Source organism: Aspergillus chevalieri, chromosome 4, assembly GCF_016861735.1.
Source record: "Aspergillus chevalieri M1 DNA, chromosome 4, nearly complete sequence".
Lineage (NCBI taxonomy): Eukaryota > Fungi > Ascomycota > Eurotiomycetes > Eurotiales > Aspergillaceae > Aspergillus > Aspergillus chevalieri.
Window position 1 is genome coordinate 548,963 of NC_057365.1, and position 26,036 is coordinate 574,998.

At 49.4% G+C, this 26,036-nt stretch overlaps 11 protein-coding genes across 11 annotated transcripts; 4 read left to right on the forward strand and 7 right to left on the reverse strand.

Annotated features, from left to right (window-relative positions):
* Positions 1 to 276: 276 nt before the first annotated feature.
* Positions 277 to 2,343, forward strand: CDC6 (AAA family ATPase CDC6; the record flags this gene model as incomplete). Its single annotated transcript, XM_043278363.1, has 3 exons — positions 277 to 328; positions 397 to 672; positions 737 to 2,343. The coding sequence occupies 3 exons, from the start codon at positions 277 to 279 to the stop codon at positions 2,341 to 2,343; spliced, it is 1,935 nt and encodes a 644-aa protein (XP_043136150.1).
* Positions 2,344 to 7,771: 5,428 nt separating this feature from the next.
* ACHE_40193A (GTPase-activating protein RGD2) lies at positions 7,772 to 10,560 on the reverse strand (the record flags this gene model as incomplete). The annotated part of the gene is made up of 3 exons (XM_043278365.1): positions 7,772 to 8,955; positions 9,010 to 10,255; positions 10,333 to 10,560. The coding sequence occupies 3 exons, from the start codon at positions 10,558 to 10,560 to the stop codon at positions 7,772 to 7,774; spliced, it is 2,658 nt and encodes an 885-aa protein (XP_043136151.1).
* Positions 10,561 to 11,448: 888 nt separating this feature from the next.
* Positions 11,449 to 13,418, reverse strand: GAP1_3 (amino acid permease GAP1; the record flags this gene model as incomplete). The annotated part of the gene is made up of 4 exons (XM_043278366.1): positions 11,449 to 12,511; positions 12,570 to 12,766; positions 12,862 to 13,082; positions 13,145 to 13,418. The coding sequence occupies 4 exons, from the start codon at positions 13,416 to 13,418 to the stop codon at positions 11,449 to 11,451; spliced, it is 1,755 nt and encodes a 584-aa protein (XP_043136152.1).
* Positions 13,419 to 14,955: 1,537 nt separating this feature from the next.
* Positions 14,956 to 15,489, reverse strand: LSM5 (RNA-binding protein LSM5; the record flags this gene model as incomplete). The annotated part of the gene is made up of 6 exons (XM_043278367.1): positions 14,956 to 14,988; positions 15,043 to 15,106; positions 15,168 to 15,195; positions 15,251 to 15,289; positions 15,355 to 15,411; positions 15,465 to 15,489. 6 exons carry the CDS (start codon positions 15,487 to 15,489, stop codon positions 14,956 to 14,958), a joined length of 246 nt encoding a protein of 81 aa, XP_043136153.1.
* Positions 15,490 to 15,995: 506 nt separating this feature from the next.
* On the forward strand, positions 15,996 to 17,237 carry ACHE_40196S (3'-5' exonuclease; the record flags this gene model as incomplete). Its single annotated transcript, XM_043278368.1, has 1 exon — positions 15,996 to 17,237. One exon carries the CDS (start codon positions 15,996 to 15,998, stop codon positions 17,235 to 17,237), a length of 1,242 nt encoding a protein of 413 aa, XP_043136154.1.
* A 334-nt stretch (positions 17,238 to 17,571) lies between these two features.
* pex10 (ubiquitin-protein ligase peroxin 10) lies at positions 17,572 to 18,705 on the reverse strand (the record flags this gene model as incomplete). Its single annotated transcript, XM_043278369.1, has 1 exon — positions 17,572 to 18,705. One exon carries the CDS (start codon positions 18,703 to 18,705, stop codon positions 17,572 to 17,574), a length of 1,134 nt encoding a protein of 377 aa, XP_043136155.1.
* A 472-nt stretch (positions 18,706 to 19,177) lies between these two features.
* On the forward strand, positions 19,178 to 20,701 carry ERD1 (EXS domain-containing protein; the record flags this gene model as incomplete). Its single annotated transcript, XM_043278370.1, has 5 exons — positions 19,178 to 19,262; positions 19,336 to 19,385; positions 19,470 to 20,152; positions 20,202 to 20,518; positions 20,628 to 20,701. The coding sequence occupies 5 exons, from the start codon at positions 19,178 to 19,180 to the stop codon at positions 20,699 to 20,701; spliced, it is 1,209 nt and encodes a 402-aa protein (XP_043136156.1).
* Positions 20,702 to 21,167: 466 nt separating this feature from the next.
* Positions 21,168 to 22,253, reverse strand: ACHE_40199A (uncharacterized protein; the record flags this gene model as incomplete). The annotated part of the gene is made up of 1 exon (XM_043278371.1): positions 21,168 to 22,253. The coding sequence occupies one exon, from the start codon at positions 22,251 to 22,253 to the stop codon at positions 21,168 to 21,170; it is 1,086 nt and encodes a 361-aa protein (XP_043136157.1).
* Positions 22,254 to 22,820: 567 nt separating this feature from the next.
* ACHE_40200A (Ac45/VOA1 transmembrane domain-containing protein) lies at positions 22,821 to 23,900 on the reverse strand (the record flags this gene model as incomplete). The annotated part of the gene is made up of 5 exons (XM_043278372.1): positions 22,821 to 22,960; positions 23,011 to 23,229; positions 23,279 to 23,383; positions 23,435 to 23,733; positions 23,806 to 23,900. 5 exons carry the CDS (start codon positions 23,898 to 23,900, stop codon positions 22,821 to 22,823), a joined length of 858 nt encoding a protein of 285 aa, XP_043136158.1.
* Positions 23,901 to 24,118: 218 nt separating this feature from the next.
* ACHE_40201S (rRNA-processing protein RRP17) lies at positions 24,119 to 24,844 on the forward strand (the record flags this gene model as incomplete). The annotated part of the gene is made up of 2 exons (XM_043278373.1): positions 24,119 to 24,295; positions 24,362 to 24,844. 2 exons carry the CDS (start codon positions 24,119 to 24,121, stop codon positions 24,842 to 24,844), a joined length of 660 nt encoding a protein of 219 aa, XP_043136159.1.
* A 382-nt stretch (positions 24,845 to 25,226) lies between these two features.
* ACHE_40202A (tropomyosin) lies at positions 25,227 to 26,026 on the reverse strand (the record flags this gene model as incomplete). The annotated part of the gene is made up of 3 exons (XM_043278374.1): positions 25,227 to 25,389; positions 25,501 to 25,805; positions 26,009 to 26,026. 3 exons carry the CDS (start codon positions 26,024 to 26,026, stop codon positions 25,227 to 25,229), a joined length of 486 nt encoding a protein of 161 aa, XP_043136160.1.
* Positions 26,027 to 26,036: the final 10 nt, after the last annotated feature.

The following is a 26,036-nucleotide window of genomic DNA, read 5'->3' on the forward strand; positions in this document are numbered from 1 at the left end:
CTATAGATTCCAATATCACACTCTTTGTTATATAGCCTCGTATTGTCCGGATTATCGACTCCCCGATTCCCCGATCCTGAGCTACCGCTCGTTTCAGGGCCAAATCTCGACGCGTGACGCGAAAGCGTAGACACGATAGGAGCGCGTCCGCGCCTAAAAAGGAATAATGGGATAATCGGCGTTACGTCGAGGCACATCCATCGCACTTGCTTTCCGCTGCTACATTCTCCTCGCTTGCTCCTTCCACACGCTCAATTATAGCAGCGACGCATCACCATGACAGCGACGGTTCTGGGAAAGCGCTCACGAGGAGCACTACGAACTGAAGGTACGACTTGAACGGCCCCTTCCTCACCACATCATACGTCTTACTGATATTAACGACATTCGTTACAGCACCTGCGCTACCGGTACGCACTTCCAGCAAGCGTCGGTCGCGGACACCTCGCATTCTTCAAGCGGAGGATAAGTCTTCGGTATCGTCACCACGCCAATTGCGTTCCCGGGGGAGGAAGAACAGCTCGATAGCCGAAGAAAAAGATCAAGAAAACGACACAGCTGAAAAAAGTGCCCCTGCTGCTGAGACCAGACGCTTTAAGCATACCATTCAGCCAACCACATCCCCCGTCAAAGTCCACTCGCACCTCCAAACGACAATAAAGCCTGCGAATGGTAAGACTCTCCTTTCTTCCCTTGAATCAAGGGATTGTGCTGAACTCGAGCTAATTCGCCACAGATGAGAATGCAGACCCCATCGGAATCAAAACTCCTTCCAAGTCCCGATACCAAGATGTACTCGAATCGCCTCCTATTACCCCAAAACATCGAGTCCAAGTCGGCGCCAAGTCCTTGACTCCGCGCACTCCACGACATGTCTCTACACCGACAACTACTACGACCACCACCACAACCCAAACAGTGTATACGCAAGCTCGGCAGCTGTTTGCTCGGGGAGCGAATTCCGGTCGGTTAATTGGTCGCGAAACGGAGCGGGAGAAGTTGAGATCGTTCATCGAAGATGGTGTGGAATCGCAAAGAGGTGGTTGCTTATACGTCAGTGGGCCTCCCGGTACCGGCAAAAGTGCGATGATCGATGAAGTGTGTCAAGAGATGGACTTTTCGGCCGTGAAGACTGCACATGTCAACTGTGCGAGTATGCGGGGACCCCGTGATGTTTACAGCAAACTCGTTGAGGAATTCTGCGACGACTCGGAGATCTTTAAGAAGAGTGAGGCAGACCGACTGAAAGCCATGTTTATCCCGGACAAGTCGGAAGACGGACTGTTCTTTGTTACCTTGGATGAAATCGACCACCTTCTCACCTCGGACGCTGGAGTATTACAGTCGCTTTTCGAGTGGGCATTGCATAGCAAGTCTAAACTCATGCTCATTGGAATCGCCAACGCGCTTGACTTGACAGATCGATCCCTTCCACAACTCAAGGCGAAAAACCTCAAACCTCGACTACTCCCCTTCTTGCCATACAACGCCAACCAGATCGCCAATGTGATTACGAACCGTCTTCGGTCATTGCTTCCCAGTGACCAAAATGCTGAACCGAACTTTGTACCTTTTGTTCAGCCGGCTGCTATCCAATTATGTGCGAAAAAGGTGGCTTCCCAGACGGGTGATCTACGGAAAGCCTTCGAGCTTGTTAAGCGCGCTGTCGATCTCATTGAACAGGAGACTTTGAAGAAGCTGGAGAAGCAAAACGATGATCCGCAGACTCCGTCCAAGACTATCCTGATCGAAAACAAAAACCTATCAACCCCTGCAAAGACACCACAACCGAATGATTCGATATCAGTTTACACTGCTCTTAACGCACCTCGAGCTAGCATTGCCCACGTGGCACGCATTACCTCATCCGCTTTTGGACAAGGCACCGTTCAAAGACTGCAGAACATCAATCTCCAGCAAAAAGCAGTTATCTGTTCCTTGATAGCACTCGACCGAAAGCGACGTGAAGACGGCATCACGAGCACACCGTCCAAAACCAAGATCTCCGCCCCAACTGTTAAGCAAATTTTCGACACGTACTGCGCGTTGTGCCGAAATGATAACATCCTTCATCCTCTCACGGCGACCGAGTTCAAGGATGTGCTAAGCAATCTGGAAACGATGGGCTTGGTTGGTGAATTCCAAGGCCGTGGTCGAGGAGGTACGGTTGCCGGTGGCTCGGATTTGAGACGCACTCCATCAAGATCTTCTACCTCGACACCTGTCAAGGGCTCAGATGAACAAGGACTCGTTTGCTTTGTTTCGCAAAGAGAAATTGAAGGCCAAATAGCGGGTCCAGGAGAGGGCATCTTAAGAAGGTTGCTTTCAGGCCAAGGACTGTAAAGATGGTAGCCCCTTTTTGTATACCTGCCTTGCATGCATATGGCTTTTTTTGGAGTTCGACGATTATGCATCCGGTATTTCTTTTTGAGCATCAGCCCGACGACCTTTTTGGAAATTTCATGACGTTGTGGGATTCATGGCGTTGTCATCTCAGGTTAGCGATCCTTAGCATAGCATAACGACGGACAATTTTGGATACAATTTCTAGAACCGCTCTGCTATTCCAGCAACTTTTGTAATTCACATTAGTAGCATCTCCCCCTGGAAACCATCCGCCGTACTTGAGCAACAAGGCACTATTCAGTTAACTGAACTGTTGAATGGTTGATGTTATGAGCTGCGGCATTTTCCCAGTGGTACTTGGGCAAATACATTATTGATGAGTTGATCACTTCTTTCTTCAGGTGATAGTGGCATAAATGAAAGTAGGCAGAATGGTTGACACCTAGCTATGTGGTAGCTGCCTGTGCCTATTCTACCAACCAAGGTTCTGATAAAGGATAAAAACCAGAAGAATATACCCTGAGCAAGGCATCTAAGCCAACGAATTTGGGACAGGCAATAACTTCCCAACTACGTGTAACTATCGGTCACAACTATATGTCAATTAGGCGGCGAAATCTACTCATATGTGGCCGCTTTCTGGCATATGTCCTTCCAATGTTCTCGCATCCACCGTATGTCCTCTCTGTCATGCGCTGAATCCCTTCCCCCCTAAGGATAGAAAAGCTGGCTCTTTGCTAAGTCCTGGTAGTTCTGCCTGAAAGACCTCAAGGCTAGGGGTGTTAGAAGGTGGGACGATCTGGAGGTGTACTGGACCCGTGGATGTTCCAGTATATGGCATCTTTTGACTTAACTTTTGACTTAAGAGTGATCTCTAGTGCCTCGACCCACTGTTGGGCAATTTGTGTCCGAGCTGCCTAAAATGGCGGGCAAAAAAAAAAAAAACTCATAGCACTCAGAGGTCTGAGAAGATGCGAGACAATATATAAAAAGCGCATCTAGGATGCGCTTTGTGCGGTTTGCCACGGTGTCTTCCAAACCCGGCACACCTTCTCAAAAAATGATAGCAAGCAGGATAGCGGCTTTGACGTTGTTGATAGATAGCGACTCTTGGATGCGTCGGATGAGGATCCTAGTTTTGCCACGGGGAGAAAGGACTTCATTAGACCCATGTAAATACAATCTACCACAACGGATCCGTCTGAAATTGACAAAACAGTCACTGGTATCCGTCCGTTGTAGTCCCGTATACGGTTCGAATCATGTTCCATTTTGCGCTTTCGCGAAGTGGGTTTTCCAGCCCTAAAGACAGAGCAGATCTTCCTGGATTCCTCCCGTCTAGTAAACTAGTTAGTTACCTGATTGGATATAAGTAACACTACGGAAAACTCGCATGTAGACAAGCAATTGCGCGATGCGTCGCTGGGTCTTCAACCCACTTGGCCTTGATCATGCCTGCGGGTCCAAGCCTCGTTGAACAAGCTGTAGCCAGCGACATCTATTAGAATTCTGTCCCTGCCTTGCATCGGGTTTGAGTTCCTATATTAAAGTATTGATCACCCTGTCCGCACGCTTTCTCTTGGACTGAAGCTTACTCATGACTTTGATAGGGAATGCGAACGTGAAACACGCCATACCGAACGTATTGTCTGCCTCCATCCTGGTCCGCCTCCATCTCTCCATCCACCGCTTCCTTCTCTTCCTGTTGGCCGGATCCATGCCTTTGTTAGAGGAAAATCCATCTGTATGAGAGCTTCTGTATATATGAACTCACATCCTGTCCTGTTACCTACCTGCCTTCATGACCTTCATGTCATTCCTAAACTTCACCACCGGCTCCCTGATCTCCTCCCCCACCCTTTCCCTTGCCTCCTCACTAGGCCTTTCTCTCTGGAGAGTCCTGATACCAAGAGCTCTTGGTAGGAATCATCACATACCTCCTCAGCTTCCAGTTTCTTGTGCCCAATTTCTTCGTGAACCATCTGCGGCTCATGCAGTAGAAAAGTATGATTTACTGTAATGTATTAAGGTGCTGCAATTGATTGGCTGGTAGAAGCATGCAGAGCTTATTTAGGTTCTGGTCAATTACTCCACTTAGCTTCCCCAGGTTGTGTGAGGAACCTGGTTCAGCAACGCCAGAGTGGCATTGCCAGTTCCACAAAATATATAGGTGGACTGCCAACTGACCATTTGGAAGTCCAGTTCAATGTCCTGTTCCCTGAGGCAGCTGATGCACTCATGTATAGTCCAACTAGCCAGTCCCGTGCCATCCTCCATGTCAAGCTGTGCATCAAGCTGATCCACAATCTGAGGGAGATGTTGAATTTTCAGGTCCTTGGCAGTGTCACGGAGCATGAGTGCTCGCTAAATCACATGAAATGTTTGATTCCTTTGTGTTGATTTCTTTGTTCTGTTTTAGAGCCAGGACCCCTCGCACATTAAATAGTTCGACGCTGGCAGGTACAGCGTTCTTTCTTCTTTCCTCCTCATGCTAGTATTTCGCGAGATAGTCTACCAATATATATATATATATATATTTGAACGGGACTGTCACAGGCAGCTTGTTGCGGCACATCATGGATCCTACCAGCATAGTCACCAATGCAGTGCAGAAAGTCCGTCTATTGGACCATTTCCCAGAAATCGACATTGGAGAGTGTCGTGTATGCATCAGGGCTAGCAATGCACTTTTGGTAGGCATATCATCTGTAGCTTTCTTTTCCTTGGCCTTGAGCTGCCAGAAGCTCAATATAGCCTCTAAATGCTCTAGAGCCTTGATAAAAACCATGGGGTGACAGGTTGTCTGAATGAAACCTTTCATGTTGAAAGGTCACGCAGGACATGACAGCACAAACATTTCATCAAGATTTAACCCAGTTCCCTGGTGGAGGCCACTTGATATCTCAATTTCATCATTGAAGTGTCGTGCTCCTCATTCTGCAGTCATTCACTGCACAATCACATTTTGTGATCCACCCCTTATTGGACATGTCGTTCGAATTATAAAGTGGTGACAGCGTCGTAATCGGCGAGCACTTGCGCTATCAATGTTTTCGGGAGATAACTCTGTAGATAGTCTTGGTGTTTGCCGTCAAGCCGTTTGACAATCTCGACGAACTAACTGAGAGAGTTTAGCATACTTAGTAGCCTTAGCAAAACCTAAGGAACCTTACAACACAGTCCCCCATACTGAGTGCGATGTGTGGTGACCGTTGAGGTCCCTGTATTAGAATGGCAGTCTTAGGGTTAGCACCATTCAAACACCAATATTACAACGCCAGATTGGCTAGTAGTTAACTTTCAACCTCTTATTCCTATGAGTTCCTGACGTAACACCCACTTTTATAATCTTCCTAATCCTTTTCCTCGCCCCAAGCCGCCTGTATGCGCAGGGCTTTTGAGCACAGTGCTCTCCTTGTGTTTCGGAGCAGGACGGGTGTGGCCTAGGCTGACTCTCAGCTTAGGCTACCCTTCCTGCTACCCTTCTCCTGTTCTAGTTGCCTCCTCCAATGCTTCTAGTCCCCATTCGTCATGTCTTTGGGCCCTTTCCGCCGTCCGCAAATGTGTTCGGGGTAGAGCTACACTGGTACTGGCTAGAAATTCTAGCAGCGCTCTGGTAGCTCTGGACTCTCCTAAAAGTCGTCCTTGCGGGTGCTCCTCTGCAGCAGCGGGTCTCATAACCCAATCCAACTCCAGATCCCTGTAGAGCTTGTTTCGTTGGTGTCGCCATTTCCGGCATTCAAAGAGAAGATGATGTATTGTCTCTCTTGGAGAACCACATCCCTGACAGGTTGCATCTTCCCGAGTGCGAATCCGATGTAAATACATTCTAATGGCTGTATGTGCTGATTTCAGTTGAAGATAGCGGCTTGCCAGGTGCTTGGGAGCTACTGCAGCTGTTGGGTCGAGCCGCCAGTTCTTCTGCGATCTGTATATTCATTAGCCTTGTTGGGATCGCTGATCGAGCTCCTTAGTGAGCCATCTCTGCTTCTGTGCTGTAACGGCTTCTGTTCGGGCTCTACAGGCAAAGGCCAGAGAGATCTCTCTTCGGCCTTTTCCTGGAGGCTTATTGGCTGCCTGCTTTGCCGCCTGGTCGGCTCTCTCATTCCCTTCTACTCCTGCGTGTCCTGGAACCCATTGGATAGTGGGTTGATGGCCTCTGGCATGTAGTCTCTTGGCTATAGCATGTGCTTGGATCACTAATGCTTGACCTGGCCCTGGCTGGGTGTGTCGCAGCCTTGCAATGGCCGCTTGGGAGTCCAGCAAGATAGTGACTGGTCTTTGATCTCCCACTTACTCTGCTAACTGGAGTGCTCGAACCGCTCCAAGAAGCTCTGCATCAAAGACCTCCTGTCCCTTACCTAATGGGATCCCCTTGGTCTTCCAGGCTCCTCCCTGGTTCTTGCCATGCAATTCCTGCTCCACATCTACCATTTTCTAATCTTGAGCCGTCTGACCAAATTGCCAGTCCAGGAGAGAGAGATTGCGCCGCTGTTAGGGCCTCTGGACCTGGTAGCACCTCTATTCGACCTGAGAACTGGTTACTGGTCGTCTGTATTGTGCCCTCAAAGCCCTCGGATGGGTCTGCTAATAGGATATTGGCTAATTGTCGGGCTAGGCGTTGCCCCAGGGACCATGGGCCCCGATTTCTGCTCTCCGCCCATTGCTGGTTCCCTGGGGTCTGCTCCCCAGGCTGGGCGTGTTGGTCCCCCTTTCGAAAGCTTACTGGGAGGATCTTCTTTGCTGGTGACCTTCTGGTAGGCTGAGCAGCCGGGTAGTATATCGCAACTGTCGGGCCTCCAGTAGCGCCTCTGCCGGTGCCAGGCTTGCCTCACAAACCAGTAGTGAATGGACTGGTTTATTCAGAGATTTAGACAAGCATTGGTACTCAAATTGGATTTAATATGTTATCTTGCGAAATCTGGTCTATTCAGAAATATGCATATTAAAACAATCTCAAAATACACGAGGGAAGTCGGTACTCGATTTCAACGGACCATTCATACTAGGCGATATACAATATCCCTAGAGAAAACATGTCGTCAAAGCTTCAAATGCTGTACAATAAATTACACGTCAAAGCTCGCTTCAAACCGAATCAACCGGTGTCAGACAGAACGGGACAAAGGAAAGGGCAACATATAGGAACAACTGCAACGACAAAAGACAAAGCATACAGAAACTGGGTATGTGTGTAGCCGATTAGTGATGGAGCTTTGATGGGAATCTTTTCAAAAATAACAGAAAAAGTCCACGGAGCGCTGCAATCACTTTACTGGCAGAACGTCAACGTCCAAGTAAAACAGAGAAACATGACTTGGAATGCGATGCGTGGGCAAAACGAGAATTTTCCTAAAGTGGAACCACGTAAAAGTCATCATGGTCGAAACAATATCGAAAGCGTTGGAAAACCGGACAAACGCATTTAATCGTCATCCATAGGCTTATCCTCCAGGGTTATGCGATTGGGTTCGCTCTCTGCAATGCTGTTCCGGTTGCTGTTCGTGCCCACAGATGTAGGAAAGCTGGACACGCTACCAAGACCAGGCTTGCGGGTAAACTTTAAACTAGAACGAGAGATCGACGTGCGCTTATCAGCGTCGCTGGGAGTGGAAGTCTGCATAGGTGCCGGTGTAGGTGTGGGAGTGGGCGAGTCGTCTGTTGCAGCCGCTGGCGGCGGTGGAGGGCTAGAGGTGCCTGAGGTGCTAATGCTCGCAGCAGCAGAGACCGGCGAATCGTCTGGGGTGTCATTGGTTGCAGATTCAGCAGCATGGATGTTCACATTCGTCATTTGCTCAGTTCCAGTAGGAGAATTATTGTTACTGGGGACGTCCAGGCTGCTTCTAGTCGTGGTTCTCTTCTCCGTTGGGCTAGTCACGTTGATCGGGAACCGTCTGGTTTCCGACGCACCGCTGGAGCGGTCCCGGCGGTGCTTGCGGGGAGGAGCTGGACTGTGGCCGCGGCTGCGGTCCACAATGGCACGGTTCCGGGCTTCCATGGCCGCACGGCGGTTGCTCTCATCTGTACTGATGGCACGAGGACGGCTGTTCGTTCTTCCAAGTCCGTTCGCGCTCGACTGCCGCTTCAGTTCACCGAAAATCACATCCTTATGAGCAAAAAGATCTCGGATCAGACGATAACTGTGACGCTCGTCCATGGTAAGGCTGCTCTCCCAGCGCGGCCGGAGAACACACTGAGACAATGACTGGGCGAGCGTCGAAACGAACGTCTCGTCAGCAGAGGTTAAATCAATTAGGCGCGTGAGATGGGTCATTATGGCGTCAAGCGTAGCAATGTTGTTAAGACGGAGTTGTCCGAGTGTACTCTGCAAGACCTTAATTCGTCCCTCTTCCGTTGTCTCATGAGCAGTAGTCGAGTAGATTGTCTTGACGATTTCGTAAACTTGGGAGGAAACCAAGGAATCAGGCAACTCAAGGAGGTAAAGCTTGAGGACGCTGACAACAACGGGAATGTCGGATTGCTCCAGCACTTCCTGATAGTCTACCTTGCTGTTGTTCAATGCATTGCGAAGACGGTGTGTTGCTTCCAAGGGGACGTCATGGAGCCAGATGGCACGACGTGCCTCGTCTCCTTCAAGTTCGGGGTAACCTGTATTTTAATTAGCACGGAAAGATGATGCGCCTAGGATAGTCAAACACTTACGGTCGTCCAAGTAGGTCAAGATCGTGGTTAGGAGGATAGGAACCCGCTTGCGGTCAGCCCTGGATCTGGCTTCAAGGTCAACGCCAAAGTTTTGGTCTTCAACCGAACCATAATAGTTCTCATAGGCTTGAACCCGAGGGACAAAGCCGCCAGTCCGGTAGTTCTCAAGGAGATAACGGAGGTCTCCCAAGGGCTGAATGGTTTCCTGGTACAGCATCATGTGGTCAACGGTGCTTTGCAGGTTCGGGATGACGTTGCTGATAGCACCAGAAAAGTCCAGAACAACAGACTTGATCGCCTTAAGACGGTCGAGCTCGCATTGTTCCATGAAGCGAAGGTTCGCAACAATCTCTTCCTCAAGCTTGCATCTGATCTGATCAAGCTTGCGCACTGCAGCCTTGTACCGTTCATCCGCTTCACGGGCTTCCCTGTGCAGCTTCTCTGTTGGCGTCTCATTCGGATACGGGTTGTTGAGAGGGTTCCAACCAGCAATCATCTCCGAGACGGACGCAATCGGGGAGTCATTACCACCGTCTTCGCTTGAGGCAGCCGACGTGACGCGCATCAAAGGCCTCTTCTTCTCGGGGATACCGGTTACTTGGAAGACCTTCGTGCGCCATTGATAGTTCATCTTCGAGCTGTTGGCAAATGTGTTTCCCATGTTACCCACAAGCCGGAGGAAGCCGTTATCAACAAGGTCCTGGCCAATCGCTTCCGCATAAGTGAGACTAGTCGCATTCATGTACTTTTGGGTGTACTCGACGATGTCCGCACCGGTCGACGTGTTCTGGTAGGTCCCCATGATAGGTACCTTGACGTCGCCCACTTTGATATTCTCCAGCATATGCACTAAAAGCTTCTTCACCTCCTCCGGCGGGTAGATACGATCCCCAATCTCAACAGGTTCCTCTTCCTCCGGCTGCTTTTCCGGAAGGACGAGTCGAGGAGTGTTCTTGGACTGAGGACTGTGCTGGGGAGCTTGAAAGGCAAGCTTATTCTCTTCCTCCAAGTCTTCAACCACACGGCACTTGTTGAAGTAGTGACTCCGCAGCTTCTTGACGACTTCAACCTGTTTGGTATGTTCCTTGATGCGCGTCTGGAGATCGTCATGTGAGAGCTGGATCCGGGCCTCATGCTGACCGCACCAGCGCCGGAAAGGCGAAACAACGAGTTCACGGATATTCGATGCGATCTTCTGATGGTTTTTTGCCGCCTCAACCATCTCGGTGCGGACTCCTTCGTATGCCTGCAAAGCAGAACACCGGTATCAGCACAGGAGACCTTCATTGACCAATAGACAACTGTCAATAAAATGACACTTACCTTCCTCACACTCGCCCCGTCGTCCTTGCCAAACCCGTTTGGCATCCGGTCCACGCTCGGCGCAATGTCCCCCAGCTTGAGCCCATACTGCTCTTCCGCGTCCGCACGCAGACTCGCGACAGTAAGAATCTGCTTATTTTCCACAACACCCTGCTGGAGTTTTCCATAGAGTACCCCCAAACCCGAGGCGTAGTCGGGGGTCCAGAACGAATCCGCGAAACCCGGCATTATGGACAGTTCGGACGAAACCTAGTATCCCTCCAACGGAAAGCAAATCGGACGGTTTATCCCAAGTCGCGAGGATGATAAAAGGAACGTATCTCAAAGAATGCGGAGATGTAGTGACCAAGGGCTTTTGATTGTGTACTCTGTACACGTAACCAATGAACTCCGAAAGGGCAAACTAGCTGCCAAGCAAAGGATAACCAGCCTTTTCGTTCACGATATCGATTCGAATTATCAGATTTTATCACCCTGAGGTATCGGTTCGGAGAGGGGGAGGGACTTGGATGCGAGGGCGGCTAGAAAAAGAGCGAGAACCGTGGAATGAAGCAGCGAAGCGCCGGAGCAGCAGCGGCAACAGCAAGAAGGCAAAAAGGAAGGCGACAAGAGAAACAACCAGAATGACAACAAAATAGAACAAGAAGCAACGAAAAGAAAGGACAAAGGAAAAGGAGAGCAAGCAACAGCGGCGAGAGTACAAAAGGAGAACAGGTCACAGATGGACTGTCAGGGCGAGTGGTTCTGCCTGCAGCAGGATTCTTTCTTGTTGGCCGATGAGTCTCAAAAGAAGATCGAATACTGATACACCGCCCGTATTCGTATCGCTCGGTATCCGTATGGTAAATCCTTTACCGACCTGAAACTAGTTGCTCACATGATTCCTATTTATGGCAGCATCTATTTTCTTGTGTGGCTGTTGGGGACCCACAAAGGTAAAACAAGCGGTATGCTATCCGTAATAGCAGCGTAACGGCTGTACCGGCGTGACGGGTCCAGAGTGCAAACACGCCAAGACTGGAGAAGTCTAGAAGTGTCTTATGTAAGAAGCGTTGAGTTTTAGTCTTGTGTTAAAGAAATTAGGGTAAAACAAATGTATTATTGACAGTTGACAGCTTAACAGAAGAATTTATACGCCTTCTTCCACCAAGGCCATGCCGCCTGCTCGGCCCGTTCCTCATCGATTAGGTGCTGGATATCGAGATCCCGACGACCCGTTTGTAAATCCATATCCTTGGCACGCATAAACGGAGACCGAGTGTAGATCTTATACGGGATATAAAAGGCTATGACAACCGGAGCGGCCAGGTAGCTCTCAAAGAAGCTCTCAACTCTCCCGGAGGCAGTCATTGTTCCGTAGTCGACGGGGGCAAACCCAACCCAGAATTGCGCAACGAGCACGAGACAGTTGAAGATAAATCCCACCCAGGATCCAACCACACCCGGTTGGGAGCGGTATGGCAGCTCATCCAGACTATGTCCTTGGGCCTTCCAACCACGGCGGAAGCGGATATGAGCCAGGCAGATCGACCCCCAGGTGAAAATGGACGACAACCCAGAAATGGCCAGCATCCAGTTAAAGGCATCTTCCTGCTTATCAGATGCTGCCAGGAATGCAAGGAGGCCTAGAACTGATGCGACGCCTTGTGCAACAAGGGGACGGCCTTTGCGGTCGATGTAGGCCAGGATTTTAGGTGCTTGACCTTGTTCGGCCAAAGCAGCTAGGGTTCGCGACGACCCATAAACAGATGAGTTGCCCACAGACAAGACAGCAATCATGATCACAACATTCATGACAGAATCAAGTCCAGAAATGCCAGCGTTCTTGATAGCAATCACAAAAGGAGATGCCCTAGCATCCGCAGAGGAACTCCCTGACGTCAACTGGCTTTCGTTATACGGGACCAAGAGTCCGACTAGGGTGAGCGAGACGAGATAGAATAGCAAGATACGCCAAAACACTTGCTTGATCGCCGTTGGGAGACTCTTCCGGGGATTCGCAGCTTCAGCTGCAGCAAGACCAACCAGCTCAGTACCGGCGAATGCAAATGCGGCGTTGACGAAAACACTGCAAAGTCCTTTGAAGCCATTGTGGAATGCGCCTGGATCATGCCAATATCTTCCGCCGATATAGCCGCCTCTCGGGCCTCCGCCGCAGTTGAGGATAATACCAAGGATACTAATTCGCTTGTAAGCACAGTTCATACCCCAAAACTATGGGAGGAGGGCATGCTTACATGAAGCCAATCACAGCAATGACCTTGATCAACGAGAAGACAAACTCCGCCTCACCATATCCCTTGACGCCGAACATGTTGATGACCACTATCATCACCCAGAATATCGCAACCCAAGCAGCGTTTGAAATGTTCGAATCCCAATAGTCAATAGTGATTGATGCGGCAACGATTTCTAGGGGGAGAACAATAAGCCACTAGAGAATTAGGGTTAGTTTCTCTACAATTTGATGCCTTCTGCGTTGCTGGTAGAAAAGCCACGAGAAGCTGAAATTAGACAGGAATTGAATACCTGAAGGCTATAATTCCATCCCATAGCGAATCCCCAAGCCGGATCAATGAATCGAGTAGAATAGCTTGCGAACGATCCGGCAACAGGAAAGACAACAGCCATCTCACCCAGGGCGTGAACGGTGCAGTATAACATGACCCCGATTAACCCGTAGGCAATAAGGACGGAAGCCGGACCACCAGTAGATAAGACGTTTCCCGAGCCGACAAAAAGACCGGTACCTGAGGAAATAAAACAGTTAGCGCATGGGAGCAACTCTTCATAACTGGCCCAATATACACACCAATTGAGCCGCCCAGCGCGATCATCTGCATGTGGCGACCCTTTAGGCGACGCTCTAGAGGTGAGTTCGCCGTGTTTTGGGCAGCAATTTCAGGGTCGACATTGCTTCCATCTGCAGGGGGTTGGTGGGTGATTTGTGCATTAGGGTTCCGCTTGAAACTGTCCAAAAATCGCCGACCAATGTTTCCTCGAATAAGTTCTGTCTCGCCGTACCCTGGAGGAGGATCGCCGGACCCTGTTCGGATTGTCTTTGGTTCTATCGCGTCTTTCTCCATGTTGCGATGTGATGTCTTCGATGCAACTGGGACGCTGCACAATTCGCTTCGACAAACTCAAGATTCCAAACCGAAAGCTGAAGGAAGAACAAAAAAAAATTAATAGCAGTGATAATAAATAAAGATGTAAGAAAAGAAACGAAGGTGTATGGAAAGGGAATCACGGTATAAGTATGGCCGATAAGTCGCGGGAGATAACACATTATGAGCATCAGCATTTGCCCCGTATCGTGTTCCGCCTCTTTTCACCGGGAGATTAGCAATAATAATACCACTTTAGATTAGATATTCCTCTTGGACCAAATGTACGGAGTAGTTTTTGTGGGAAAGTAGGGAATTGTCTCATACAACATTGGCTCTGCCCGGGCATTGACCGCATTGAAGAATACTGAGAGTTTTGCCAACTTATTGAGACGATTGTAATAAACGATAGAGCCAACAGTGATTGGTTAAACCACAGCAACCAGTATGGGATTATCCTCGTACAGCTACCTCGGTACGCCTGTAGCCCAATCATCTCTAACATAACCGGGCCGACTATGCGACCAGCCATATCAAAGCTAGTTTATGGTTTATTCGGAGGCTATCTGCGACTATGTAAGTGTCACGCGCGTGTCTCTGTGCCGTGTTTTCGATCGAAGTATATCGCTCGTATAAACTCTCTCAAAACGCTGCTTATCGGTGCTTCAGCTTTTCGGCAACGGCCAGCATCATAATTAATGGCTCTGATTGGCCTTGATCGCTATCAAACAGAATGATATACGATACCTGTATGCCTCGGATGACACTGCTGGTTATCAGTTGTAGTGGCGGACTAGTCCCAGTCGGGTATCTGGCCCCGCTTGACATCTCCGCATATAAAAGTTTAGCCAATCATATTGCGTAGACTCTAACTGCATTCCCGTAGTCAAGATAAGAGCGTTTTAGCGGTTTCATTGGAAGAAATATAAAGTACTTTGTATGGAGGGGTTATAGCGAATGGGAGAGACTTAGCCACGAGTCTGGGCAGTTAGGGCTCGTGCGTGCCACACGGTCTGTTCTCAGGTGCTCAAAGCTGTGCTGCACTGTATGTATCCCGGCGTACTCCGGACATGGTAATACAGTATGATATTTCATCCGGCCCAAGAACGCGAAAGAAAAGACTGCATCGAATGTCAGCGAGATGAGAGATGAGAGGCATAATCACCGCAGGTGATTTCCATGGACCTATATAAGACATGTCCTACAGGACTACTCCGTCGCTAGCCAGAACTAAAATGGGTTGATTTTTGCAGTTTTACCCCAGCACCGGGGAATAAGAACACTATACCCCCGCATGCTGCATGCCTTGAGAGGCTCCTCACTAACGAACGAGTTGATCTGAAGACCAGCCTCGGATAATTCCCAGGTGGAGAGATCACTCAAGCTTACCCGGGTGCTTGTACGAATCGTAACAAAATGCAATTGAGCTGCTATTATAGCTTTCTCTATATGAAGTCGTTCAATCATCACCAGCAACGTTCTTTTGATCATTCAACAATCAAAATGAGACATATCTTTAGGCGCCTGGCCCCTCTCCTCCGGGGATCAACTGAATGTATACGTTAGCCTCCTAGGCGTATGAAACAGCAATGGTTAAGCCTACCATGCAGATATTGTTCCCGTTCAACAAGATCTTGGGAAGCTGGGATTTGCCACCGGCGTAATCACTATCCCATGTTTAATTCAAACTCGCAAATAAAAATGAAATCAGCTCAAAAAGGGACTTACAACTCAGTCACGTCTTCCAACACCATATCTAGCCGCACATCAGTAAATGGTATATTTTTCAAGACACGAAAGAAGCTACTTACTGACGTAGTCATCGAAACCAAGCAATGTCCCGGAGAACTCTGCGGCCATTAGCTTACAGCGTTCGTTTTTCGCGACCAGTTCATTAAAGTCAAGGGGCACATACCCTTGTCACCCTTCATAACAACCCAGATTCTGGAGCCGACACACTTGTCAATCAACTCTAATGTATCAGGTCAGCACCAATGTTCGCGGACATCAGATATTTGCACGAACCCAAAGGAAGCAGTTGCGACGCCATCTTGTCTGAAATGAGCCAAACTTTTCAAATATTCTGTAATTATTTATCCTGATAACATACGTCGACTGATATGTTTGGACAAAACGCAATATAAAGCTGTTGCGGTCCCTCAATGTGCCATCGGACATCTTGGCGTATGTCCGGTTGATCTTTTTATCCGACACCGATACTCAATCCAAATCGGGTTTAGCGCTATTTAGCGCTCGATCACTCCATATGAATTGTACGCTTACTCCGAGTACATCTTTTCAGGTACTGTTCCTACCAGGGGCAGGGGTATTCTATTCTTTTCTCTTTGTAAATTGGAGAACCTGTTTACTGCTGGTTTTCGTCTATATTATTATGCCTGCTCGGATAGCCGATTTCTACACAGTCTCGGGAATCAACGACGCTTCTGTGGCTTCCATTAACAAGCAACGCATGGCTTTGTAGATCGAGGGAAATATCGATCTCTCCAGCCTTACGTGTGATAGCTGGGATATCTAGGGCGCCGGAATCCAGATACCATGCGCTTTTGTCGGTCGGTGGACGTTATGAAACCATGGAATGGAAGGATCTTATTCAATGCCTCAAGGATTCAGAATGCGAACTTGATCGCCTCGAGGAGGCCATACAGCATTTCGACACTTGGATCGACATGTCGGAAATTCGCTGTGTTGGACAGGGACCCTGTTGGAGGTCGCCAGAGTCATGTCACAACACATGTGTTTTACTGTCCGTCTAACATCTCAATTGCTACGAATGGAGAAGACACGAGCATTTTCCATATCATAAGCAGATCATATAGTACGGGGTCAGCTGCATACTCAGTTGTTGAACACGGAAATGGACCCCCGTCTGAGTCTTTCGAGACTCATAGAGTCACGCAAACCACATCTTATAGAAGTCAAACGCAACAAAATGTCACGACAGGGACCGTGGCGCGACAGCGAGTCGCTAGAAACCCGATTCCACCCAAACCTCCTGCAACAAAATACTGGAGCCATCATTTACATAAAGCTCCCGACGGAAATCCAATCATAATACATTACTGCAGAAGTCTCCGAACAATGGAAGACGTGGCTCAGTACTTTCTGGACGACGAAGTAATAGGTTTCGACATGGAATGGAAAGCCTCAGCCACATATGCCGACGGCATCAGAGACAATGTCTCCATGATCCAACTTGCAAGCGAAAAGAGGGTCGCGCTGTTCCATGTTGCCTCCTTCATAGGAACAGACCCCAAACACTTCGTTGCCCCTTCACTGCGCAAAATACTGGAATCGCCCGATATCACGAAAGTCGGAGTTTCAATCAAAGCAGATTGTACACGCCTACGCAAATTTCTCGGAGTCAATACCCGAGGTATCTTCGAGCTCAGTCATTTGCACAGACTAATCAAATACTCCCAATCGCAGCCGAAACTCGTCAACAAGCGCCTGGTCAACCTCAACGACCAGGTAGAGGAGCATTTTGGACTGCCTTTGTTGAAAGAAACCGAAGTGCGATGTAGTGACTGGACCCGTCCGCTGAACTATGATCAGGTTCAGTATGCCGCGAATGATCCGTATGCGTGCATCTGTCTGTTTAAAACTATGGATGGCAAACGGCAAGCGATGATTCCTATGCCCCCTCGACCGGCGCATGCGGAATTGGACTTGCCAATTCGCCTTGTGGAGGAAGCACAAAAGGCGACTGTGGCGGAGGAGAATGCAGCCGCAGAGCTCGGTGGAACTGCGAATTCCAACGTTGATGGAAAAGCCATATAGGTCACTGTCGCTTCTTTGGCGATAATCATGAAGATTGGAAGATATATATGGGATTTTGGTAATTTATGGCGTTTTCAAGGCATGTTCTGTGTTTCTTTTGCATATCACACTACAGACCAGATTGGCATATTCGGATACCAGATACCCTGCATGACATTGAATATAAAACTTAAACTGAATGTTGATTATGAGATTATCTACATCTTAACTCGTCTAAATAAGCTACATTCTAGATACACTGCATTATGCCACAAAGATCGGGGTATATATGGTCGAGTGAATATACGATACTGACTTTCCAAGACCAGTCACGAGAAACAAACATTGTACAGGTCTACCCTCTCAGAGGGAGAACCTTGGAAAGGATCACGTCCTGTCGACAAAGAGGACACTCGGGCTTCTCACGCACCCAGTCCCTCACGCAAGTCCAGCAGAAAACATGCCCGCAAGTTGTAACACTAGGGTCCTTGAAAAGTTCCAAACACAGCGTACACCTGCTCTGCTGGCCTGGTGGAATCCAGGGCACAGCATCCGCGTCCTCGCCCAGGTCGTACCGAGGCATAGACGCGGGGAGATTCGGGAGGAGAGGAGGATTCTCAATCGACGCGACGATAGAATCATCTCTTTTTTCGGTAGACTCCAACAACTCGGACTCCATTTCTGGATTTTCTTGCTGCTGCTTCAGGCTAGCGGTGACCTTCCTGACGTGGGAGATACCTTGCACGGCGATTTGCAGGACGAGCAGAACACCCAGGACTTCATAGCCGACACGCTGCTCATTCTCCTCAAGCTTCTTGGTGAACACATAGCGGAGGTTCCAGAATCTCTTGGAGAGGTGGTAATACGAGCCGGTGAAGTAGAACGTCGCAATGCTAAGAGCATAAACAGGCGAGAGCGAGGTGATCGAGTCCAGGTGCTCGAGGATGTACTTCTGAACCTTCAACTTCGTGATCAAGGGCCGTTTCTCTTGCTTTCCCTTTTCCTTCCCGGGAAGCACTGGTTGCTGCGCAGCCGCCTGCTGGGCTTTGAATTGCTGTCGGGCAATGTTCCGCTCCAGCTTCGCGCGTAACCGTCGCCGGAAAGCGGGAAGGATGCGCTGGAGGACCCAGGGAACCACGATACTGCTCAGAATGTATCCCGCTCGGCGGATAGTCGACGGAAGTTGAAGGGTGTCATCCTCCAGCTGAACGAGGTCACAGTATTCCTCCCCGAGTGTCCGATTACCGATCAAAGTCGTTAACGAGAAGTACAGGATCTCTGTCAGGTGTTTGATGGCGTCAGAATGAGCGTGAGCAAATCGGGCTCCGCGTAGTGAACGGGCAATGTTCTGGGCTTGGTTGATCAAGCTCCCTGTAATGAAGCCATCCTTCTCATGAGAGCGGATGATATCCGGAGATGTTGCGAACGGGTAGAAATGGGCCGAGTGGGAGGTGGGAATCGTGGAGAGATGGGGGTCGTGGTCTGCCATTATGCTCAAGCGACAAGATTATTGTTGTTTAATGCTGTTAATATTGGTTTAGAACGTAGTCACATCTCTCTGCTGCTCCTCACCGTGACCGCATCGCCAACCGTCCAGATGCCTCGGCAATGTGTCCCGTGACGAGTGTCACCTGACCGCTTATCACGTGGGGAACCCCGATCCAAAAATGGCACAGTCCAGACCCGCTAACCACAACAGGAAAGGGCCCCAAAGACAGCGTGAAACCCCGACTCGTCCCTGAAGCTTCACGACTGCAATGATTGTGATTCCCAGTGCCACCACTCACCCCTAGTCGCTCTTTTGCCATTGTTCTGTTGCTTTTCTTTTCTTTCTTCTCTTCTTCTTCTTTGGGGACTTTTTTTGCCGGATTTTCTTCTTCTCGTCGCGTTTCCGTTTCTTCCTTTTCCTCCTTCTCCCCCTATCTCGGCGCTGTTCTTCAGCTCCGCATCGTCAATGGAATATGGGCCCTGATCAACATGCTCAATTGGATGACTTCAGTCTCTTCCTTCCTTTTCCCTATCGTGTCGCGGTGATATTGGTGGCTGGTACGTGTGTCCTGTCTCGGTAGTGTACGATTTTCGATATTCAGCCTTATTGATTATCTGTCGTAATGGCCAGGTTTCTGGGGCTGGGGCGTCAATCTCCAGTACCTCCGAAAAGCGAACATCGTGGGTTTACCCGACATCCGTGCCTGCTGGACCCATGCAATTGGATCGAAATATCGAAATTGACTAGTTTTCTGTTCTGTATAGGATGTCCCTGCGCTGATCCGATACCCTGCCCGTCAATCCCCTCAACAACCCCCTCACCACTCCTCCGCCTACCGTCTCGCGAGACTCTTGACCCTTCCTCTCGTCATCACTCTCCTTATATTCTGGGTGGCCACCCATGGATCTGCTCATCTGGTTGAGCTGTTGGATTTCATTCCGCAGGCGTATATCGTGGTCTTCTTTGTGATCATCGCGCTGCCGTTCAACCGCGTCTGCAAGGCCGGGAGGCGCCATTTCCTCCTAGCCCTGAGGCGAGTGAGTATTGGAGGACTCGCGGATGCTCAGGATGGCAAGGTTGGAGATATTCTCCTGGCGGATGCCTTGACCAGTTACGCCAAGGTCTTAGCGGATCTATACGTGACCTTTTGCATGTTCTTCACGCGAGGGATTTCGAGCACATCGAAGCCGAACCGTACTTGTGGGCACGATTATATTGTGCCCATTATTATCGCCATTCCCAGCATCATCCGGTTCCGACAATGTTTGATTGAATACATCCGTGTCCGTCGCGCTGGTGCGACGAGGGAGAACACGGGTTTCCAGCACTTGGCAAACGCGTTGAAGTACGCTACTGCATTTCCGGTCATTTACCTTAGTGCGAAATTAAGGAATTACAGTCCTTTGGTGTTCTATGGATATAGCGAGATGGATCTGGCTCGGCTATTGTATGTCACTTGTGACTCTTCATTGAAAACCGTTGCTAACAGCTGGGAGACTCATTTGCACTATTATCAACTCTGCCTACTCATTCTGGTGGGATGTGACTAAAGATTGGGATTTGACCCTCTTAACCAGGTCGCGTGACACATCGGAATACCCGTATGGACTGCGCCGCCACCGTTACTTCTCCTCTGACCGACTATACCACTCCGCGATTCTCATTGACCTAGTTCTCCGTTTCTCGTGGGCTTCCAAATTCGTGCCGGGTTTGCTGTGGCTCACCGAGCGGGAATCTGGCCTCTTTGTCCTCATGTTCCTCGAAGTTGCACGACGATGGATGTGGGTTTTCTTTCGGGTCGAGGCCGAATGGGGTAAGTCTTGCGCTTTTCTCTGTTTCCTGGTTGCATTTTCGGTCGTTGTTTCAACGTTGTTCTAGCGGTCTTCCTTGTGCTTCTGTTTACTAACGATTTGGCCCCACAGTGCGAAGCCATCGCGGTCCAGCCCCCGACGATATCCTCCTTGGCGAATTCACTGGTAAATTGGACGCAGATTAAATTTTCACCGGTGTATTATTGGATCCGCCAATTCAACGACTTTTCCTTTATACTCTTTGCTGGTTCGCGAATGTTTTATTCTCTTCTGCTGAATATTAGGTCTGGCTTTTCTTTTATCTTTTATTTTTCTTCTATGTCTCTTTATATTTCTCCTTTGAGATGTCTGGGAATTCGCAAGATATGTTTGTTCAGGGCAGTGGAGTAGTGAGTGGCTTATGCATATAAAATTGGGCAATAGTTTTCTTTGTTTTTCTTTGATTGAGGGTAATTGTGCTCTTATGAGGCATTGACAGGACCTGTCAGAATAGTAGCTAGTCATTCAATTTGACCGATCAAGCATACAACGTCTAAACGCACCAACAGTAATAACTTGGGCTCATTGTCATATCCTCATTATAATCACAGCATTAGAACAATGTAAATAAACTTGACGTAGATCATCATAACCAATCCCTCAATATCAGCATCATCTGCAATCCCAATCTCCCATCCCCGGCCGTGCATGGCCATCAAACAAGTCCTCCAAATACTCACTCGGCGCTTTTCCCTGCGGCGGCGACGCCTGATTCGGAACACCAGCACCCATAGGACGTAGATTCGGCGAAACAGGCGGACTGACTATTGGGATATTACGCGCGCGCGGTGGAGGAGGAGGATACGCATGTTTCCCTTTGTAGGGTGGCTGATATCGTTTACTTGCGCTTACACTTGCATTTTTTGGTATTGGGCCGGTGCTTGCGCGCGGGGTGCTGGTGCTTGCAGTGCTGTGACCGTAGCCGTAGCCATAGCCTGAGTGGTGCTGACTTGAGCGTTTCCCGCTGTGCATGCTTGCGCCGGCAGTTGGGGAGAAGAATAGCGGGTTGCTTGAGCCCGGGACTTCTCTCATTCTTGGGGGTCCACGGCTTCCGCTTCTGCTTCGACGGCGGTGGTTATGACGATCGTAACCTCCTCCAGATGCATTGCCTGTCGGTGCATTATCCAAGTTACCCGTCGGACCAAACTGCCCTCTCGACATCGACCTAGTTCTAGATCTAGACCTCGACTTCGACCGTGCAGATCTCCTCCTACTCCTCAGCAATCCCCTCTTCTCGGACGACTGCATCGCAGCAGCCTGTTGCCGAACGGACCGGTTAACAGACCATGCAACCAGCCCACGCCATGCTAGCACCGCAAGTCCCAGGAATCCCAGCACTGCACCGACAGCGATAAAGACAGCTCCCTCCGGCGTGCTGGATGTTTGCATGTAAGGCGCACCTGCTGTTGGTGGGACGGTCACGATCGGGTAGCTGCTGCTGCTTGTTGACGACGACGACAACGATGTCGTTGAAGAGTCTGTCGAAGACGACATTGAGGAGTCGGTAGTGCTTGTTCCTATATCTGTTGTTTCGGCGGATGTTGCGGTTGCGGTTGCGTCGTCGGTGGTTGTGGCATCGTTGGCATCTGTTGTGTCTTGGGCTATTGATAGCCGGGCTAGCAATGCAATTGCTAGGAAGAGTAGTAATGCGCGAGAAGGCCGGTGGGCTGTCCTCCGCCCCGCCGTTGATAGTCTCATGTCGTAGTGCTGGGACGTGGTATGGTATGTTGGTATGTATGTTTCTCAACGGTGGAGCAAAAAGAAGGGCATTTGCGATGCGATAACCTTATCCACCTTTAAAGATAACGGCCAAATTCAAATTGGTTAATGTGAATCTGGAATCCTTAGATCGTGCATAGACATGCGTCGAAGCCCGATATGGAGGTTGTTGCTTGACACTTCATGCACAAACAGATCGTCAACAAATAAGCACTAGGGTGCAGGACGAGAGCACGCCACTGATGGAAAACGTGGGGTCGTTATACCTTGGAATCAATCGAGAGCAAACGGATTACTCCATATCAGTAGTATAAGTCGGATCAGACAAGAGGTGTTGCAAATGCAACGATGCGACAAGGTGAGTGTTTGCACTTGTTGGTTGCCCCGTGATATATTGCTGCCTGAGGCTACAACACGTGATATCTACTTTTCTACAATTGGAGACGTTGTGGTCATGCATCAGGTTATAGTATATCATACAGTACATAACAAGCAATCAAATAACTGAATTGGGCAAGCAAAGAAACAGAAACACGTAAGACCAAATCACTGCTGTTTCTTCTGCACAGCGGAGAAAGTATCCTTCTCGAAAGCCGCATAGGGCACTTCCAAGCTCAAGAGGGCCTGGATTCCGACATACAGGATCATAATGCAGACGAAAGCGGCAAAGAAGCCCATGAACATGCCTATGAACCATCAGTATAGGTACGTCTCAGAAATGGGTGTAGAAACATACCTGGAGTGAAGTATTGATACTCTTGGAAGAGAGACTTGTTCGAATCCTGCTTGGTGTAGTCCGAGTAGTCACGCTTCAGTTCCATGCGGAGGGGCTCCTGGTAGGCCTCTTCATTGGGCTTGTAGATGGTGCCCTCGGTTTCCCGCGGCGATGTCACATAGAGAAGCGTGTACTTCTTAGACGAAGGGATGCGGTCGATAATGTCGGAAAGGAAGCCATCTAATATTCGTCAGTATCAACCCTATACCGCAATTCTAACCTCGCGAACCGTTATCAGAGAGCTGCTGTGCCCGGTCAGAGCCCAGAGAAAGCATAGGGAAGTCAACGGCGATGACGCGCGGAGCATCGCCAAAAGATGACGGATAAGAGCCGGCTAACCACTGTCAGTAACAATCCACCATTGTTTGCCCGATGAGCTGCTCACTCGAAGCATCAATAACGGTAGTCTCCGCCCCGCAAGCATTCCCAATCATATTCTGAACTTCCTTCGCATCCACCACGCCAGAAACCTCGTGAATCGACGAAGTCGACCGAATCGTCTCATCCTTACCCGTCATCTTCGCCCCGAGGCGAGGGGCCGACTTGCGAGTCGCGAAATCGGTGCTATGCACACCCGGCTGGTAAGCGACGACATAGTAGTCCGATGGGCAGGAGTTCAAATGCGATCCGATATCATTCAGCAACGACGTAGACAGTGCGATATTCGACGATGGTAAAAGGATTCTAATTGGTGTTATTCTCGTCAGTCACTCAAAGCTAAGTTCTAACCCGCAGGGGATTCGCTCCGCGACGTACTCTGAGGTCGATGCCAGGAAGAAGGGCGAGGTATCACGGAACGCGCTGGCCGTTGCTGCTCCCAGCGCGAGCAGGCCCAAACCGTTCAGATGCATATTGTCAAGAGGATGCCGATATATATGTTCCTTTAGATGCTGTCCGTCGATTGATGGTTCCGGGACCAGCTCCGATGATGTTGGCGCCAGGTGGATATTCACCGCTTTGAGGCGGTCGAGCCAACCGCCGACCCGTCAGGCAATTTCTGCTTTTTTTACGGAGATCTACCAGTCTTATTTCACGTCTTTTTTATACTCAATTCAAAACATAAAGCAATATGGGACCAAACAAAAAGCGCAAGTTAGCGAATCAACCCGAAGAAATCAACTTCGACCCAGATGCCCGACAACAATTCCTCACTGGCTTTCGCAAGCGAAAGCTGCAGCGCGTGAAACATGCACAGGAAGTCGCAGAGAAGCGGGCACGAGAGGAACGGATAGAATACCGGAAAAGGGTACGAAGATTTCTGATCGAGGAATGGTAAAGAATAAAAAATCTAACCGCAATGCAATGCGTACAGATCCGAGAAGAACGAAAAGCGGAGTACGAACAAGCGTTTGAAGAGCATCGGCGACAGCTCAAGATGCTCACTGAAAATAGCGAGAATGAGTCGAACGACTCTGGGAATGAGAGTAATGAGGGCGAGGATGAGGAATGGGAGGGATTCGCGGAACCACCCGCTGTGGACTACGAGGCCGAATACATCGACGAAGATAAATACACCACTGTCACGGTAGAGGAGATGGATCCGTCGAGAGAAGGTTTGCTCAAGTACGGTCAGCAAGAACAGTCGGACGACAAATCGGATCAAGAGGAGGGTGGGAAGGCACAGCAGACGCCCGAGGACGCCAATTCGAAAGCTCCAAAGAGACTGCAGACAGATAAACCCAAGAAGAAGAAAAAGAAGTTCCGATACGAAAGCAAGGAGGAACGCAAACTCAACCAGGCGAAGCAACGGTACTCTAAGGCCAGAAAAGCGAGAGCGCGACGCGGCGAAGAATAATGATACCATCAGAACTTGTCGATACCATGTCATAAAAGAAGTTGTGTTTTCATACTAATTCCATATTCAGCGCCACAAAGAAGCTTAATTAGATATACTATATGTACCCTATAAAAGAAAACACAAAGAAGTGTCAAGCTCACAAGACCAGGAGGGAAATATCCGCGGGAAGATGGGGCGAGTTGCATAAGAAGAATATGCCCCAACTTTGACGGCGAGAATTGATTATCCCCGCCAGCACACACGAGGCTAATGAAGAAGCTGTAAAATGGACACGCGAGAAAAGAAAGAGAGAACAAGAAAATAAAGGTGTATATTTGATGAAAAAAGAGGCTGAATCCCACATCTCCTGACACTCTTACGCCCGTACCCAGATCTGTTCTTAGACGTTGCTGATGGAGACCTCGAGGTCGTGCAGGTCCTTCTGCAATTCGGCATGCTTCTTCGCCATCTCCTCATACTTGCTCTCCCACTGGTCACGAGAAGCCTCGAGCGCCTGCACCTTGCGTTCGTAGTGACCAGCCTTGACATCGGTTTGGCGGAGCCTGTGATGAGAGAACAGGGTTAGTAAATGCGTCGACATGCAGCAGGAACGCAAGGGAAAAGCGTGGTTGGAAGGGTAAGGGGAAGTTATCAGTATCAGAGATAAAGCATACTTTTCATTTGTCTCCCGCAAATTCCGGTCAGCCTCCTCAGCCTCCTCTTCCAAGATCTGCAGGCGTCTCTGCAAAGCCTCGTTCTGAGTGTCATGCTGAGCGCTCTGGTTGGCGGCATCCTTGGCCTCCTTGAGCGTAGTCTCCATCTTCTCAACCTCACCCTCCAGGAGTTGGTTCCGGTGGTTGAGGGATGTGATTTCCTGCTCCTTGGCCAAGTTCTCCTGCTCCAGCGTTCTAACCTTGGCCTTGAGCTCCTCGACCTTCTCCTGGGCGTCTTCGGCCTCCAGACGGAGGGTGTTCATTCTCTAAACAAGGCTATCTGTCAGCGGTCCGGATTTCATCGTTCATATTTATCCAGGAGTGAATTTCGGTTCCATGTTGACTTCCCTAAGCAAAACTGCTCTCTCCACAATGAAAATTCGGGAAATGGTGCAAGAGGGAAGTTGCGCATGTGCATCGGGGCTGCTCACAGCTACCCCGCCGAGCAGGGGGGAATGCAGCGACTCACCTCCTTGATCTTATCCATTTTTGCGGTG